Source organism: Cavia porcellus, unplaced genomic scaffold, assembly GCF_034190915.1.
Source record: "Cavia porcellus strain 051 isolate PalLab524CR breed Dunkin Hartley unplaced genomic scaffold, mCavPor4.1 scaffold_1, whole genome shotgun sequence".
Lineage (NCBI taxonomy): Eukaryota > Metazoa > Chordata > Mammalia > Rodentia > Caviidae > Cavia > Cavia porcellus.
The window spans coordinates 98,560,149-98,579,784 of NW_026947484.1; the positions used below are offsets into that span (position 1 = coordinate 98,560,149).

Sequence of the window (19,636 nt, forward strand, 5' to 3'; positions counted from 1 at the left end):
AGAAGAAACTGAAAATGCACGTGCAGCAATCTCAAAGATCATGGTTACCCAACCAGCACTTCCCCATATTAATAAATATCTGGGAGCTACTGGCCACCACTTTGAGCACTTCTTGTAATTGTAGAGGCCAAAGTTAACTGCTATTAATCTCATGATATCTTAATAAATTTAGTAGTAAAATTACTTTATGTTTATCTTTTCCTGAAATGTGTACACACTGGTGAAATTGAGAAAAAATTATTTATATATATATATATATACACACACACACACACACACACACACACATATACACACACATACACATGTATGCATATGTATACGTATATGTATATGTATGCATTACCACAAGGGAAACCTAAAGGGTAAGCTAGAAACAATGTAAGGTTTATTTCTCCATCATAACAAGTATCAAGCAGCCCCATGGATGTCTCCTCCAAAGCTGATGATGACAGCATTTCCAAATCTCAAGCAACTGATGATAGTTACACTGTTCAAAAGTACCATCTCTTTTTTTAGGGCAAAAGGCAACTTAGGTAGAAATTCAACCTGATGTTAATGAAAGCTTCTTTCTCCTGTCTCAAGTAAAACACTTGAATGTCATTTATTTACTTTCTTCTGGGGGTGCTAGGGATCAAATGCAGGCCTTTGTGCATATAGGGCAAGAACTCTACCACTGAGCCACATACCCAGCCCACTTGAGTATTTTTTACAGAAGACATTTTGAATGATTTATCTCCTCTCTTTAGCTCTTTAATAACTCAATGAAAAAAATACACGTGATTTAAGGTAGAAAACAGAATTTCCCCCATCTTATTAGGTTAAGTTTATGATTATATTATCAGTAATTGTTCCATCTCAGGAAGGAAAGAAAAAACTGAAATACATTTGCAGTAAAAAGAAAAAGAAGTGTGCAAATTAGATGACATCATGGCTTCAGTACACCACTTGGTCAAAACAGACATTGTAAAATGTTTCGCAAACTAAAAACTGAGTGACTTGTTTATGAAACCAAAACAGAGTTCTGTTTAGCTTCCTGAAAAGTCACTACTCTTCTCATATACAGAGTAGGGTGCCGAGTTTGTTATCCCAAGATTAGACTAAAACTTGAAAAATTAGAATATTTGCACTTGTCAATGATAGTGTCAAAAGTATATAAATGACAGAATCTCTAAAGTTAAAACAAATCTTATTTAAAAATTACTCCAATTTTCCTCATGCTTTTAAAAATTTTTTTTAAATTTATACATAAGGAATTTTTATATTAATGTTTTTGTTATAAATATTCATTGAAATTCAATTTTTTAATTTGTCTTGAATAGAACAAATGCAATATCTTTATAAAGCAACATATGAAGGATTACTTTTGTGCAATTATTTTTACTATCGATAGCTACATAAGCATTTATCTATGTATCTGAATGGATAGCCATTCTTTCACCAGTGTATATTCAAGGAAGTACGGATAATACACTGTTTGGAAAATGTTAATACTTATGTCTAGGGCTTGGAATCATGAAGTTATTACAAAAAGAGATGATTCATATATGCAACTGCTTCTTTATCTTCTATGGAAATACAAATAAAAGTACATTAAAATTTTTAAAATGATGCTAAGTGTGTGCCTTGAGCTACTGCCATGTGGATGTCAGTAAATCACCACAGAATGGCCAAATCAAAGCTGCCACCAGTTGCCGTACGGCCAAAGAGTGAAAAATAGCTTTTATATATTTTTAAAAAGTCGTTAAAAAAACATAGAAGCACATATCATTACCCATAAAGCCTAATATATTTATTACTGTATAATCCTTTACAAAGAAAGTTTGCCAACCACTAAGCTAGAAGAAAAAAAGGGTGGAATCCATTTGTAGAAACTTACTGTATTCACAAAGGTCATATATCTTTAATAGAGACAGATAGATATAAGTAATTGAGAGAACTAGCCATAAAACACACACACACCCACACACACACACACACACACACACACACACACACACACACAATTTTATCAAGAAAAAAGGGAAAATAAGAAATTCTGGAAACAGTTCATTACACACTAGAACTCCGTACTTTAAAATTTCTCAACGAATGTTTTGAGTCAGATAATTTGCTGTTGTTGGCTATTCTGAATACTGCAGGGTGTTTCACAGCATCCCTCACCTATACCCTCTAGATGCAAGTAGCATCTCAACCCAAATTGAGCCAACATGAATGTCTTCAGACATTGCCAAGTGTCTGTTAGAAGCAAAATCAGCCCTGGTGGAGAACCACTTTGTAGATTATTGTCCTTTTGGCCCTACCTTCATTAAGAGCAAAATACATTATGCCCCAAATTTGTATTTTTCTCTGTGCCCATAAAAAAGAAAGAAAGCAACAATAATGACAAAAACAAGCCAGAGATTCTATCAATAAAATACTGGCAGTAAACCTGTGCATTCTCTTTCAGTTTAGTAGCTGGGCACAAGAACTAGACCAGACTTACCTAAAACGCTGTGCCTGCTGAGCTAGCGGTCCTGGATACCTTCTGTTTGGAGACTGGTACAGCTGGGAAAGGATGGCCTGATTGGTTTTTTGGCTTGGATTATTAGCAAACTTTACAGTGATTGGCTCTGTGGCACCAGGAGGTTTCTGGCCATTTAAGCCTTTGATAGCTTCTTCTGCCTCAATCCGCTTGTCAAATCGAATAAACCCTACACCCCTCGATATGCCTATGGTAGGTTTGAGTAAAGATTTGGGAAAGAGGGAGTGGAAGGGGAGGGGAAGGAGAGAAGAAAGGATAAATTAATTTTTTCCTTCTCAAGAACATCTTTTCACCCACATATAGCATTTGCCACAAAAATCATGTCAAAAGGAATGTTTTACCTTAGCATTCCAGTCTATAATCACAATTTTGCATTTTTAAATGCGTGAAATCACCTATCCAACTTGGCTACTCATGACCACATGCTTTTCAATAAGCCAGGAAAGCACAACTTTTTATGTCCATGTTTTCTCCCTACCTCCTTTCTCTCTCCCTCCCACAACGATAACAGAATGCCTGAATTTCATTTTTCAAATGTGCTACTAGACAAGCATCTCAGAAATGAGGGACACAGTAGCTCCTCTTATAATAAGAACAGAAACAGATATTTGCTTTAAATGTTTTTTTAAGAGCTTCATTGTGATAGAAAGGTATATTTCAGCTAAAATTTTAAATAATACATATAACAACATACAGTAGAAGTTTTTAAAGAATGTCTGAAGTCTTTTTTGATTCTGTGAAGCCACCCACATGCTTCTAACAAGCTACCCTTTATGTTAGAGAATACTACATGAAGATAAAGAAGTAAAAGAAGACCTAGATTTTAAAAATAAAGAAGTGGAACATCAAAGCTTTTTGGCCTCTGCAACACTCCTAGTGAGTATAGAAGGTTATTCCATGTTCACTTTCTCCCCACGTTAAAAGACAAGCATAGCAAGGCATAGGGATGGCTGAAAAAGTTTTTCTAATATATGAGAAAAGGCAGCAGAAAACTCAGTTCATTCTATTTAACTAGCATGAACAGGATAGGGTAACATCCTATCCTAGGATGGCCACAGCGGATCACCACAAGATAAGCAGTTGCAGGGAAATGCTTCATTCCAAGCAAACAGACATTAAAAGTACTGATGGGAGACTAGTAGGTAGGAAAGTATAGATGATTCAGAATATCTCAGGGAAGAATAGGAGGAGTTACTGAGAAAAGGCACTAGAACATGATTTAGATGAACTGAAAAAGACCTACTTGCTTTACAACTGATACTGTATAAGGTAAATAGCTCAGATTTTTCTGAGGTAGATAAAGCATTTTTCCAGATAGCTTCTGTTACTTTACCTTCAATATTTAAGCTATAACCACTGCATATTACCACCTAATGGATGAATAAACAATATTGCTGGGTTTCATGTTTTCATTTCCAGTAAAGAATTAAGCTTTCCTTGAAAGCCACAAGCACAAAGATGAAATGATAGTAAGTGTATCCACTCATTTATCCATATAAGCTCCTCTTAAGAGCTAATAACCCCTAGGACTTAGTTGTTCCATTATGGAAGTATTCAATTTGCAATGAAATGGCCTCTACACAGGCTGAGTCATCTAAAAGAGTTGGCCTAAAATTTGAGTGTGCATCAGAATAAGCTGAAAGTAAAAATGCCCACGCCCCCCACCCCCACCCCATGGAATTTTATAGTGCAGGTTTTGGGTGGGGTCCAAGAATTTGCAAGGTTGGCAAGGTTCCAAAAGGATGCTAACACTGCAGGTGCAGGACCATACCTGAGCATCACTGACTACACCACAAGGTGGTAAGCTAAGTCCACCTGCGATCCCACATGCTCAGGACAGACTGCCAGATAAGAGATGAGATGGCCTTTCTATATCACAGATGAAGCATACTCTCATTTCTTCAAGTTCTCATTAAGAATGAATGGATTTAAAAAGTTGAATGATAATAAGCATTTTCTGTTGCTTTGAACAAATTTTATGTAGATTGTTATGCCTAGATTTCTATTTAATCTAATTAGTCTGTGCGATATAACAGTGTGATAGATACATGAGGAAGATTATGAATAATTAATGTAGTTAAAACCATATTTTATATACTCTCATTTAAATGTTTTCATAGCAGCAAAATCTATAGGCCGTTCTTCCAGTCATGTGTACAGTGGTAGATCTCTCTCTTCCTAGAACTCTATGGATGGTACTTTCTATGAAGTTAATCAATAGCACACAGAGGAAACTGACCAAATTCAGATCAACCAAAGTAATCTACATTTGAAAATTAAGAACTTACCCTAATGTTATTCTAGGGCTAATATGCTGTTTTTAAAAAAAAAATTTCACAATGTTGCAATCTGTTAAGAGCTTAATGTAGCTGCTTGGGAATATGGCATTATAGGTAGTTTTTCTACCTCCTTACTGTTTTTCTATTTTTAAAATGTTTACAGAAGAGTATCACCTTTGTAACAGAAAAATGTGTCTATCTTGTTTGAAAAATCCACAGTCCAATCTGTATCTCCAACTTTCCTTTAACTAAACGCTTTAGCAGAGGTGCTCCCACACACACAAAAAAATTTTAATAAATACTATATTATTTTTGTTTGAATTTCGTTAGAAGTTATACTAGGCATAAAACAAATTTCTAACATTTTAAACATTTTGTAATTTTACATATGCCTATGCACAGCATGGACCTGGAAAACCACTTCAGCAGCAAGTACCAGTGTGGATATAAAGCAATCTCTCCTCAAAGAACTAGTGGCATACTGCTACATTAAATTTTGCTTTTTACAAAAGTAAGATTGTTTATTAGTATAAGGAAGATGGGTTTTCTTTTTCACATAGCAGCTTGAAAATGAAGATTACTGCATCTATAAATTTATTACAAGCCATGAAACATGCTTCAAAACTGCACCTTCGGGGTGGAAATGACTCAAGCTCACTCACTACACTTCACAATCTATTTTTGTCCATGCATATTTATGAACAATTTCAGCAGAAAATTGCATTTTCTGGCCCATATATACCTTTGATGTGTTGCAGAGGCAAGACTGCTATATGGGAAGACAGAATATTTCATAATCTGCCAACCACAGTGAGCAAAAGACTGTCCAGAACCACTGCTTACTTACCAGTAACCTGGTCAACAAGAATACGAGAAGTAATAATGCGTCCATATTGTGAAAACAGCTGCTCCAACTCCTTCTGGGTCATTGTTTTTGGAAGTCCACTGACATATAAGTTTGCATCTCTGATAGAAGCTGAACTTGGGCGAGCATAGGAAACCTGGAAAGGGGGAATACGATTAAGTACACTGTACACTCAATCATCTTCTTTTAGAAACTCTACCTCAATAATTTTTTCATGAAGAGCATTTAACACATTGCAAGTCTCATATTAAATGTTTTACTCATTTCTGGGCAAGTTCTAGACATATGAGAAATGCCATTCTTCTGGGTGGAGAGGAAAAAGCATTTGCACCTGGAGGGTTTGTAAATGTTCAAACAAAACTAGTTGGGCATTATAGCACAGTACCATTCAGAGTAACAGGCTGTCTTCCATGGAGCCACCCCTCAGAAACAATCATTCCAAGCTTAAACTAAATTCACTGTACACATGTTTATGACCTGTTTTCTAGCATTTCCCATCTCGAGCACTGGTAATGTCAAATTTCTAACTATTCACCCTCCATCAGCCAGTTTTATAGTTTATGCCAAAATAACTTTCCCTCATAAATTCCCACATTTAAATACATGAGTATATCTCCATTTTCCTTTATATCCATTTTCTTCTTGTCTATAAGTTTCAAAAGTTTCCTATCTTTGAGCGGTAGTACCAAAATTCTGTAAAAATCAAAGACAATAAGTCTATATTTCTTTATAATCAGCATTATTCATGTTCCCCAAACATCTAGTCAAATCCCAACATGTGACAGATGCAGATCAAATAATCAGTAAAGCCTACCCAATACCTTGTTGATTCAGAAGGTCCACAAAGGCTTATTGGACTACAGTATTTAAGGAACAGTTCATCAAGTATAGACCTCTAGTCCAAATTGTAATTAACAATGCCTTTTGCCCATAACCTATTTCAGCTAATATTTAGACAGCTGTGAATCTACTCCTGATCACAGTATTTTTTAACTGTGAGCTCTTTGGATTAGCTAATTACAGAAAACAGAAATTCTGTAATACAGTCCATTTTTCTTATCATTCATAAGAACTAATGAATCCAACTCTAGAACTGATCTGCTAGGGTACTGCAATATGGTTACTTCTGCCTACCGTGTTTATCCATTAGTATTCACCTTTAATCTTTTTTATTGTCCATAAATAATCTTTTCCAACCAACATTAATATAGAGGAAACTTCTAACATGGAATACTAAGTATTTTCCTCTTGATTTAAATTTTGCTCACAACCCTGCTACCACATTATTTTAACTTTCCAGAAAAAGCTAAGTTTTGCACTACTTTATAGAGTTCTTACTGTCTTTCACTGCTGCTTTACCAGGTTGGTATTTGATCCTCCACCCTTGTACTCCACTGATTTATTAGTAAGTGAAAATGCAACTGTTGCTAGAAAAGGAAGTCACACTGGCACTGTCCTTTCTTAGAGAATGAAGAAATTTGGGATAACAGTGAAAAGATAAATAATCATTTTTACACAACTCTTTTCTTCTGTTCATAGGCACTGAAGAATAATGCAGACTGGGAACCACAGATATAAAAGAAGAAACCAAGGAAAAACCTCACATGACCAAAATACTTTAAATGGGATCAAGTCTTACACTATTGCAACTGTTAAACCATAGAGCCATTAAATTATGTAAGGGTTCAATGATCTGAATATTCTTAATTAGTTAAAGAAGCTAAAAATCCCACCACTTGGTATGTACACTGTATCTGAAACGCCACGACTTGCTTTCTTTGGCAAGACAGTATCAATAAGCCAGCTGTCTCTTTGCTGCAGATCACGTGACCCAAATGTCCCCACTGTGAAGAGTTCCTTTCCATGGCTACAGAGAGAAGGCTATAGGACAACTACCCATACCTTCTCCAAGGAAGCCAACTTCCAGTGATTGAAGAAACTAGTGGCAGAGGTTGGCACCAGCCTCCACATGAGCTCAGCCATAGCACGAGGCTGTGCAATAATGGTTAAAATGATGGCTCTCCAATCAGTGGGCCTGAGCTCAAAACGAGCTTCAATTCATGAAGGGCGCTGTGGACTTCGGACAAAATTTCCTAAAGTCTATTGTACCATGTAACTACACCCTTTATATGACTTGAGGAGCAATAAAATAATTTCTAACCAATGTTGTCTTAGGCACTGTCCTCATTGCTGAGACACAATATCCAACATCTGTGGCGTATAACACAGAAAGACTTTGCTTCAGTTTATAGAAGTTTCACTCCGTGGACTGGTGGTTTTGAGGAAGGGAGATATGGAAGACGGGCATGGTTACTCACATCATGGCATCTAGAAAGTAGGGACAGTGTCAAAGGAGGCACTAAGGAGGCAGAGAAACCCTTGCAGGCCACGCCTAATGACCTGCTACTTCTAAGCAGATACTACCACCTAAGAGCAAGTCAGCTATAAACCCCTGTAATCCAATCACTGCCCCAAAGCTCTGGTCCTAAGAATATGAGGCTCTTGGGGGGACATCTAGATATAAGCCATAGTACAGAATCTAAAAGTTTAGGGACAAGGCATTATAAATATTGTTTACCTCTATATGCTTCCGAATATGTAGGTAAATACCCAAACTGGTAATGGCTTAGAGTAACCTGAGTCCACTGCAGTATTCCAGAATAATTTACTCATGCAGTGACATTCACAACTTTGTGCGTTTCATATTAGTATGAAAAGTTACCCCACTCTGCTAATATCCAATTATGTTTTCAATTTGTAGCAACATTAAAAAGGCTTCTCAAAACGGATTTCTCAGTAATTGTCAAAGACCTGAATCCCATTACACGGGCCAGATGGAGATGACCAACTGTACACAAACTCACGATAGTAAACAAAAACTGTTTAATACTGAATTTACATGTGTGCCATTAATATAGCACTGTATGGTTTATAAAGCACTATCAAATACAGTATCTGTCTATTATTTGTAACAACTCTGTGAGGTGGGTAGGATTTACATGAAATAATTTATGGCTAGGAAAATAGGCAAAGATAAGGTAAATCATATCCCTAGGATTATATACAGGTGCAGTTGAATTCTGGATTCAAGCTTTGAGCTCCTGACTCCATTATCTACTGCCTTCTACTCCAGTTATCTATCCATGGTACCACACTATGACAACCACCTTAGCAGTTCACATCTTCCAAGTGCAGAAAATACACACACACACACACACACACACACACACACACACACACACACACTCTCAAAGAAACTGATCATAAATAGTGGAAAATAGATGTCACTAAAAATTCAAGTCTGAATTTATTTTACTTCACTTTCCATTAGCATTTTAACAGTAGCTTTTCCTAAGATTAGTCACTAACTGAAATGAACTGTAGAAATTGCACGTCATAATAAAAATCATTTTTATTATGGACTATTTTCTTACACACAAGCAATTCTATTCCCTACCCACTTCAAGGAAGTCTAAGGAGGGACTCCAACTCTACCCTTCCTCCCAGACTAGTTTACCGGGTCCCATACCTACATCTTTATTTCTTAGGATTCACACAGGTTCCTTTCCTCTGCTGTTTCAAGGGCATCCCCGTCATCAACATCCTCTTTCCAGCTCTTTCCAGGAAAAGAAAAACATTTTTTTTCCATCTCAAAGGATTATAAATAGAGTTTTAGACCCAAGTTAAAAAAAAAAAAAAAAAAAAGGCTTGCAGTAAGATAAAGAGTTGCACTTTGGAGATGTAAATCAATTATCAGGTCAAATTTTGCATCTAATAAATGCCAGTAACCTTGCCATATTCTGAATTTTTTTATGAATTTGGAGTCTGTACAGATACCTTGCTTTAATATCCATTTAGAGAACCATGTAGAGTATATGTTCAGTCTCAAATTATTAAATATGTTTGTGGTTCCCAGGAATAAACTCTCTTGGAGAAGACCCACGAGAGAGTTTGTTCTTATGAAGTACTAGAAAAACTTCAATACAGTGAGCTTTCAGCATCCTAGTTGGGTCAAAATAGTGTCTTCTTCACCAAGTGCAAGTTGTTTTCCAATTTGGAATCACTGAATTAATATATGGGTTTGGATTTTAAATTTTCAATGCCATTTAAACAGGTGAATATTTAATGCTTGAGGAGCAAGGTTATGAAATGTCAAAACTACTAAGTGAAGGATCTAATTTAAGAGGCAGCCAGAGAGTCTGCAATTTAAATATTTAAAGATGATACAGGGAGTACAAAACTGAACACCACTTTACTCCAAAGATAGCAATTTAAACCTCAAGTTTATTCTGGAAGTTCTCATAACCCTACGAGTGATATAATAAACTAAGACAAGCAATCCTGATGTTAGTCCCAAGGAGAAGATGGGAGGCAGTTAGAAATAACAGGCAAATAAATATTCTAGCCTATGATTCTTCAAATTGTTCTTCACAAATTATATTAGGCTGGACAAAACAAAGGTACAAATAGAGTTGTCAAAATAATTGGGTCTCAGGCTGGAGATTTAGCTCAGCAGCATACGTGCCTGCCTGGTAAACATGAGGTCATGAGTTCAATTCCTGGTACCAAAAAGAAAAAAAACATAATAATAATAATTGGGTCTCAAAAATGGAATAGTTTGAAACAAACCGTATTCCTTGTAATTAAAAAACTCATTTCTTTAGCAGCAGCTAAAACTAAATGACATATATTAAATATGCAAAGATTAGTAACATACTAAGAGTGAGCTATCAAAACAAGTTAATCAAAATACACAGAATTAAAAGGAATGAGAACCTTTATGAATAAGAACTGTAATGTTCTGAAATGTAAAGAGCTTACTTTCAATAGACATCCATCCTAAATGCTTTTGTCAAACAGTTGCTCTCATTTCCGACTCATCAGTAGAAAGATCAGTGACTGGACATTAACACATTAAAGTGATCAATGAACAAAGCAATTCTTTCTTTATAAACTAAGAACATTGGGCCAGGGATGTAGCTCAGCAGGTGTAACACCTGCCTAGCAAGCGTGAGGTCAGGAGTTTCATTCCTGATACCAAAATAAATAAATAAACTAAGAACATCTGAAAAGTCACCCACTGACAAGATCACTATTGAACAGCATTTAATACTGTCAATTACTGACCCAGGACTATACCCACTAAAACTGAAAATAAGGTACTTGTCAATTTAGACTTTAAAAAAAAAAAGCTTCAACTTCCAGCCAACAGGAGTGTCATAGTTGTGCCTATTTAACTCTAACTTAATTGATTTGATATAAAAAATAGAGTCTTGATGGGTCTATCTAAAAACAATACTATTACTAAATAAAAGTGAGCTCTATCTCTGGAAGAGAGTAGCAAAGGTCTTAGGACAGCATCACAACTACAGACTAGCTACACCTTCTAGAACTCACTATGAAAGCAAAATTTGGGTCACCAAGCCTAACATTCACCTAAAAGGAAGATAAGTGCTTTGTTCTGCTTCCAAGTACAAAACCCCATCAGGAACAGATCTCAAATACACATCAGGGCACATGCATATCACATTTCAAGGACAAGTCTACAAGAAAGTGCATTTTTCACAATGGGGTCCAAGTGAATTTATTAAGCCTGTGAGAACAGTTAAGAAATTAAAGACTGGCTTCAGCAAAGGTGTCAGAGCTAAAAGAAATAACCACATCTAAAAAGGCTTATTATTATTATTAGGTTAGAGAAGTTATCTCTGATATTCTAATATACAGAATTTGAAAAGCTGTATCAGTGGAAAGTGCATATGGAACCTAAAAAGTTGTTCTTGTACTGGATTTGTTGAATGCTTTAAGACAAATTATGACTGCTCCAACTCAAGTGGAAAGTTCAGACACTACAGAACACATTTAATGATGTTACTCTCCACTCAAAATCCCTCAAGGACTCTTAAATGCATTAGGATTAAATTTCTGAGTCATTTATGTTCATGGCACTGCCTAACTTTTTTCTGTGTGAGAACATACAACCTTCAGTATTCAGTAGGGCTTCATGTTCTCTTATTTCCCTGTGTTAATGTAAGGGTCTACTTAATTTCCGTCATTTTAGACTTGTGTGGACATCACCTAGATTGTAAGGTCCATACTTATCAGCCCTGCCCATTGTGGCCTGATTAAGGTCCCTCCCATCTGCACCCACACTATATTATACGCATTGTTTTCTGAAATACTGACCCAGGTTGTGTTCATCTTAGCCTGTGTGTGACTGACTTAGACCCTTGAAATAAATTTTGTTACCAAGGTACCATGTACACTTTGGTACCCAACATATTTACTGTAAATAAAAATGAAATAGGGCCGGGGGGATTTAGCTCAGTGGCATAAGTGCCTGCCTGGCAAGCGTGAGGTTGTGAATTCGATCCCTCGTACAAAAAAAAAGATATACCGTCACTTACTAATTGGAATATATTTTTGAACTCTTGTTTAGAAGAAAAGCCACTGACCAAGTGTGGTGGCACACACCTATAATTCCAGTACTCAGGAGGGTGACACAGAAGGATCACTGTGAGGCCAACATGAGCTACACAGTGAGCTCAAGGCCATCCTGAACTATACACACAGTGAAATCAGTGAAATTCTGTCTCAAAAATCAATCAATCAATAAAAAACAAAAAGAAGCCACCATCATGGTATATATTACCAAAAATTATAGATGACTGCACTCTGTGCTCAAAATAAACTGAAAATTCTATTAAATGTTTTAAATATGAAGTTTCACCTATTAAACTGAGGACTAAGTTCCTAGAGTAAACACAATCTTCAATAGGATTCTCTAGGTATGGTGATGAACACCTGTAATCACAAATCCTCTGAAGGCTGAGGAAGCGGGGTAATAAGCTAGAGGCCAGCTTGGGGAACTTATTGAGACCTTGTGTTAAACTGTGTTAAAAAAGGACTGTGGATGCGGCTCAGTGGCACAGCACTTGCCAGCATACACAAAGTCCTGACAACCCCAGGTACTACCAATGGGTAAAAAGGGAAAAAACATTCAATCTTTGTATACATATTTAAGAAACAGAAATACACAGGCCCAAAAAGGCACTAAGAGCTGGGTGCAGGACTCAGGAATGTTGATCAACACATCCATTACCCCAGTCACTGAAACACTGCCTGTAAAATCAGCGAGAACAATAAAATGGAGTTATTGAGAGAGAAGCAGATATTTCCAAGGAGACGCCAGAAGAGATAGTGCAAGCAGGTACAAAATTTAGCATCGCTAAATAAAACATTTTCTTATATATAAATAAGGAAATATGAAGTATATCAAAATGATACAGTAAGTGTATTTCTAACAGGAATGTGTGATGTTACTGAAGAGATGTTTGAGAAAAAATCCAGTATTGGGAGGATGGCAAGCAACAGAGAGAAAAACTAAAAATCTTGCCGCTAGTGGTTTACATCAATTAAAATATACCTAAAATAGTTAGAATCTTTGATATTAAGTGCTTCTGCTTTAACAAAAGAAGTTACATGCCTTTTAAACGTGAGGGGGACATCCAGGGCCAATGGTCTGATCATAGGTTCAGAAGATAGGGGTGTACAGTGTGTTAGCTAGCGGGGAACCTCCTTCTGAGGGTTGCAGCCATTATTGATTCCCTATGGTCTTGTTTTGAAATTCTATATTGTGCCCATTGTTTTGTTGGGTTGGGTTTTATTTGCTTTTGTTTTGATTATGTTAACTCTGATGGCAGGAACAGCTATTTCAAAGATAGAAAGACATACTATGGTAGCAATTTTGGATTTACTATTGGCTTGTAATCCTTTATTGCATTCATTGTTTTGTTTTTAGTGTTTCTCTTCTGTTTCTGTTGTTTGATTTTTACTATATTTTACTATATCCAAAGTTATGTATAACTATTTCAAAGACATCAAAAGGTAACTATTGTTGATACTGTAATGTTTTGAAGTCTTGTATCTGTTACACTGGTTTTGACTGGTTTTATTCTGTTTTATCATCTTTACAATAAAAAAAGTAGAGGTTAGCAATTGGTTATCTACATCAGAGAGATTTCTCAAACTCACATAATTTTCAAGTTTTAGTGCAACATCACTAAGACTATTTAAAATGATCTTAGCTTCAACTTAAAGATGAAGGTAATGTAAGTAATGTCATAACAACTGATTAAATGACATTTAAACACTAAAATTACTGAATAACCACAGAAAAACAAAAGTATACTGGTTTAAGATTTATATTAAGCAATAATTAAAACACGCAGATATGACAAATGAGATTTAATTTTGTATGTCTTAAACTTAGCCTTTATAAAACTACACTGAGCAGACTTTATTAAGTGCTACCCAATCATTTCATCCATGTGTATCAGTTAAATGAGAATCATAATAGCGTGTCCTGAAAGACCTGTTTATTTTTATGAAAGTATGACAGCTGGTAGACCATCTCTGCCCTTACACTGTTGTTTGTCCTTGACAATAACAGGCAACTGGCTTAACTAGGATGTCTCATTTTGGCGAAGATAAACAGGGAGGCCACAGTAAATATATTCTTTAAATGCAACTTGGGAAGAATACAAGTATCTTTCAAATTCCTAGGTATTTCTGCATATAAAGAATTGTACATTAGTATCACCCCAACTTAAAGAAAAACTCACATACTATTTTGTTTGAAGTCAAATAAGTAAACAGAGATAAAGACTTAGCATAAGAACTATGGATACACTGTAACAGAGAAACAGTTCAAAGATTACAGAAACAAGGTTATCTCCCAAGTCCAATTATTATGAAATCAGTTCTTTAACACTTGGACATTTCATAAGATGACAGCAGGTGAGTTTGTGGAAAAGCTTGGTTCAGGAGTAAGGACAGGGTCTGTCTTATGTCAGTCAGTGTCAACATGCAGCATCTTTAAGTGAGCTAAGAGAAAAACCTAACAATTTCTTCAGTCAAACTACGATATGTAATACTCCCAGCTCTTGTATAAATCTGTGGGAGCCTAAACCCAGTAAAGAGAGAGGGGAAGGGGGAGGAAGAGGGAGAGGGAGAGAAAATGAGAATGAAAGAACACTTTTGGGGGCAGAAAAAAATGGACTTGATGGAATAACATTTCCTGAATAGAAGTGTGTGTTTCTGCATGCAGGATGGGTTACAAGTCACATAATCAGCTACCTAATGATTCAGTATGATTTTTCAATATACAAAAATAATGCTGGGGTGACTACTCTGGCAGGTAATAATATGTAATTTTTCCTTTAGACACTTCCACTAAATATACAATGGAGAGATTTAAAGAACAGTATTAGGTTTTAAGCTTTTAGATGCTAGAAACTAATTCTTAAATGTATGCCTATATTGTAGTCTCACCCACCATATAGGTACTCCAACACCTGGCAAGTGGATATATTCTGTGACCTTGTGTGAGAGTTATTTCTGAAGTACCTCTCGGTCAAGATGATTAGAAATTGTGATATCTGCCCAAACAACTTGGCTTCTTTTATGCTTCCTTGGAAACAATACAGGCTACACTTTTTTATAGAAAAATAGATGTACTCATCCTATTCTTAGAGAGCCATTTTCCAGTAAAGGCTTCTGAAGTGTTCTTCTGGGATCCTGAAACCTGAACAGAGCACATCTCCAACAGAAGTCATACTCTGAAGATCATTGCTGCAATGTTATTTCCAGAAATTACTTAAGATATAATCTGTGTCATATCTGAATATCTAACATGTCTAAGGTATTGTCAATAGAATAAATGCTGAGATCATCAAACACTGCACACTGGTTAGTATAAGTAAACTAGAGCTGTTTAAATATAAGTCAACAAGTACTGGCTGGCAATCTGTGGGAAAGGAGAAAGGTTCTCATCAAGCCAATTTTGGCAGACTGAACATCCTCGGGCAGTGATGTCAAGTCCTTGAGATGAGTGCCCACACTGCAACCCAAAGCCATTCATAACAAAATGTCGACACTGCAACTCAACCTGAATGCTAAGGTTTCAGTATAAAAACAAACTCATACATTAACATTTTTTGTCTTAGAAGAGAAACAAGTAACACGTGTGCTGGAGGTTCACCACTACTGTCCTATGGCCTTCACCTGCTAGTTCATCTAATGTCTGAGAGGAAGACTGAAATACATGGAAGAAAGACACAAACATAATAGACAAAAAAAATGGTTAAAAAACATGTAGAAAAATCTCAGACAATGGAATAACTTTTATTAAGTCTTCATGTTTTGTAGAAAGAAAAGGTAGATACATTCTCTGTATATTCTTCACTTGACCCTATCTTCAGTGTATAGTGATGTCTACCAGGTAGTGGCACAATTTTGAACCATCTATCCAAAGTCAAAAATGCTTTAAAACAAAACAAAACAAAAATCTCCAGAAAGTTTCACTTTTAATTGTACTTAAATTTTGATTTTTCATCTTTGTGCACATACAGCAAGTCTCCGATGTGCACATACAGCAAGTTAAGCAGTATATGGAAAATACTTCATGTCTTTGCTACAAATAAAAATGTAAACATTTTGTAAGGTACTCTGGAGACATGGATCCCTTTTCTCTCAGACATTACACCACTAAATAGGAGAGAAAAGTAATGTGTAATGAAAAATCATTGGTTTTATGGCCAAGTAAAACTTCATAAAGACAGAGTACATGCAGGGGTGTATAGGTAGGAATTAAAACCTGCATGTTAAAAGAAAAAATTCAAACTTGCAGAGTAGAAATCCCTGTAGGACACCTAAAACACTGAAATTGTGAGTTGGGGCAGATTACAGATCCTTAGATATCAGAAGAACATCTAAGAGGAATGACAGTCCAAATCTAAAGATCATCTGACAGAAATGTAAGATCTAATATTTTTGTGGGGGAGGGTACTGGGGATCAACCTCACGACCTCACGTTTGCCAGACAGGCGCTTATGCCACTGGCCCCCCAGAAATGTAAGAAAAAACAACATCTTAACAGTTTGCTCATCATAACCTATGTGAGAAAAATGGTCAAATCAGTGTAGCAGTCAAAAGCTCACTGAAATACCATTTACACTAAGTTTCCTCTTGTTCTGCAATGAGAAGAAAAACTGCTTCACCACATTAGTTCAGACACCCCACCTCCTCTGATCTACTTACATATACACTGAAAACATAATACTCGTATTTCTGTGTATACAATAAATACTTCACAGGGAAACTTCATCTTGGTCCCATTTATAAATAGCTAAAATGATTCCAGAGGTCACCACAGATCTTTACAGAATAAGACAAGTACTTTCTATGAGGAAATGAATTACACCTATGCAAAACTATCCATACAACTTCTTAATAAAGTAGGTCTTCACTACAGGGGATCAATGTAAGGCAAGGGGGTAGGTCTTAGCTTTAATCAAATTTTCTTACTGATAACTTTTGTAGAAGGTTATTACTTTATGATGTATAGTTTTCAGATTTAATTTTCTTCCAAAAGGTATATCACATAAAGGTGTCTATGCATTTGGATGAAACATAATGCATAATACCTCTCTTTGCTTGTTTTATAAAACCCTATCATCAACTCTGAAACCATCACAGGAGCTCCAGACAGCCAGTGACACATCCATTCTATTGTACTTTGCATGCACCTATCTTACTTTAACAGTCACATAAGGTGCTGTCTCCCTTCCTGCTCAATAACATCAAGGACAAGACTACCTCTTGTCTTATCCTAGCAGTATGCCCACATTTACCAAAGCTGACTACTACACAGTAGGCACTGAAATACTTGCATAATTAAGCTTTTACTTAATGACTCACAGATATTCCCTGTCCAAGACTGCACAGCCATAATTACATGCTTGAAACAAAAACAGCCTGCAACCTGCCTGAAATATCTTTTTCTTTCTTTTAATTTTGTATTTGTTCATCCTTGTTCTTTGCAGGGAGAGAGGGGTGGGAAGGAGAGAACAATAATACATATATGATGGACAAGAATAACTTTTAAAGCTAGCGATCTTCCCTAAAAGTTGGAAACTATCAGTCTTGCTATGGTTCCACATAATAAAGCAACCAAGATATAGGATATTTGAACATGAAATCACTTTTAAACCTTAAAAACTTATGCCCATGCATCTAAAAATTCTTAACACAAAATGTTCCTCTTTTACACAAAGGATCTGTTTATTGCCATAAAAATCTCCTTTCAAAAGTATTTCAAATTTAAAATCTGCAGCTCATATCTATATTACAAGTCAATCATTCAATATCCAAGACTTCCATGTTTGGGGCATGGTTTGCCTCAGTTGGTAGGGATATAATACATGTGTATATGCACACATATACCCACATACATAAAAGGAAACCAATTCACTTCAAGGGTGGCCTGTCTTTAGCAAGCTCAACAGGAAATGTATCCCAGTCTTGCAAGAGGGGAATAGTTAACATTCTGTATGTCTTACGGTATTTAGGCTTCAAATGGAGTAAAAAGGAAACATGAGTAATGCACAGATCTATCTACATACATGGTAAAGAGAAAAGGAGGCAGAGGAGATAAGAGAAACACTGGAAGTCTCCACAGTGCCAAAGAAAGTTCTACCTACACATATTTTATAGACCTGATGTAAATTATACAACTATAAAAAATGTATTCAATACATAAGGGGATAACCTCTGAAACACTATTGAGCGTTTTATGAATTTAAATCTACCAAGATATTTCTCTCTCAGCATGATTAGACATTAGAGAATAACCACAGGGAAAACTTTATTTTTAAATGAGGCGATTTGCAAGACTAATAGTTTCATTCAAACACAATCCTTCATTCTCCAGATATCTATTAGACACCTGAGCTGTACAGCCCTTCAAACAGCTTTAGCAAAAAACAAAACAAAAAAATCACTGTATTCCTACAATCCTTTGTGTGACAGCAAAGTTTTACAGAGAGTTTTCAAGAAAAACACCATGATCTTTACCATACACAAAAAAGAAACCATATCATTGCCATTTATGGAACTCCCGTAGAAATCTAAAGTAAGACAAGGAGGAAGGAGACAATCACTTCTCTCTCTGTTTTGAGATAAAGTGATCTCCTGCCTCAGATCTGCAGAATGCCTCCCTTTACCTCAGGAATCTGTACTGAGGTAGTATTTAATTACATAGTGATCTGGCACCAGGCCCTTTCCCTGGGTCTAACTGATAGCATCAATAACACTCATTGTTTGTAATTAAACCTCCAAATAGGAACCCCTTTACCACTGGGCAGATCAATGTGCTTTAATAGTCAAAGAACACAAGGTGAGAGGGGGCGTTTTTACCCATCACCTTCACAATCCACTTGACTTTATTGGCCTGCAGACGATGCTTATTTCACAATTCTCCCCTAAGACATCACTTAATGGAGAACATTAAAAACAAAACAAACCACCAAATCCTTGCTTGTGATAGTTTCTTATTACCAACTTTGCAAATCTGAGGACGACGAAACATTCTAAGCCTGTTGGCAAGGGTTTGCACTGTTTTCATGTTGCAAAATTAGTGTACAGGTCAAAAAGTTTCTAAATTAAGGCTAAACATAGCAAATGTTTTCTTAAAAAATAGTTATAGCATGCTGTGGGTTCTTACAGTGATACAGCAAATCCCATTTATTCATGCCTTGGCTCGAAAGCTCAATTATCCAAATACAAACCTAGGGTGAGAATTAGGTGCAGTATGGAATCTATAAGTGAAACAACATTTTTATGTAAAGAATCACAGCCATGTTGACCATATAACTCATTACTCAATCTCTACACTATGAAACACCTATTTTATTTTAGTTATCTGAGACTGAACTCATGACCTTGCACTTACCAGGCAGGTGCTGTGCCATTGAGCTATATCCCCAGCCAAAACAACTTTTTGAAACGTATGGGCCCTGAAAAATCATATTGAAATTCCCCCAAATAATTTACAAACAAATTATGTTTATGTAATTGTATTTACTGACCTACAAATGCTCTGAAAATTAGCAAGCTGTGAGACAGGAAAAA

At 36.0% G+C, this 19,636-nt stretch overlaps 1 protein-coding gene across 29 annotated transcripts in view; it reads right to left on the reverse strand.

Moving 5' to 3' along the window:
- The window catches only part of Elavl2 (ELAV like RNA binding protein 2), a 159,109-nt gene that overhangs the window by 8,565 nt on the left and 130,908 nt on the right, over positions 1-19,636 (reverse strand). For 26 of the 29 annotated variants that reach the window (XM_063252057.1, XM_063252049.1, XM_063252036.1 and 23 more), the window contains 2 exons: positions 5,651-5,804; positions 2,486-2,711 (listed from right to left, as the gene is read on the reverse strand). In XM_063252057.1, the coding sequence (XP_063108127.1) occupies positions 2,486-2,711; positions 5,651-5,804 (380 nt within the window). The remainder of the gene's footprint in view (positions 1-2,485; positions 2,712-5,650; positions 5,805-19,636) is intronic. The other 3 variants (XM_063252060.1, XM_063252059.1, XM_063252058.1) reach the window with 1 other exon arrangement.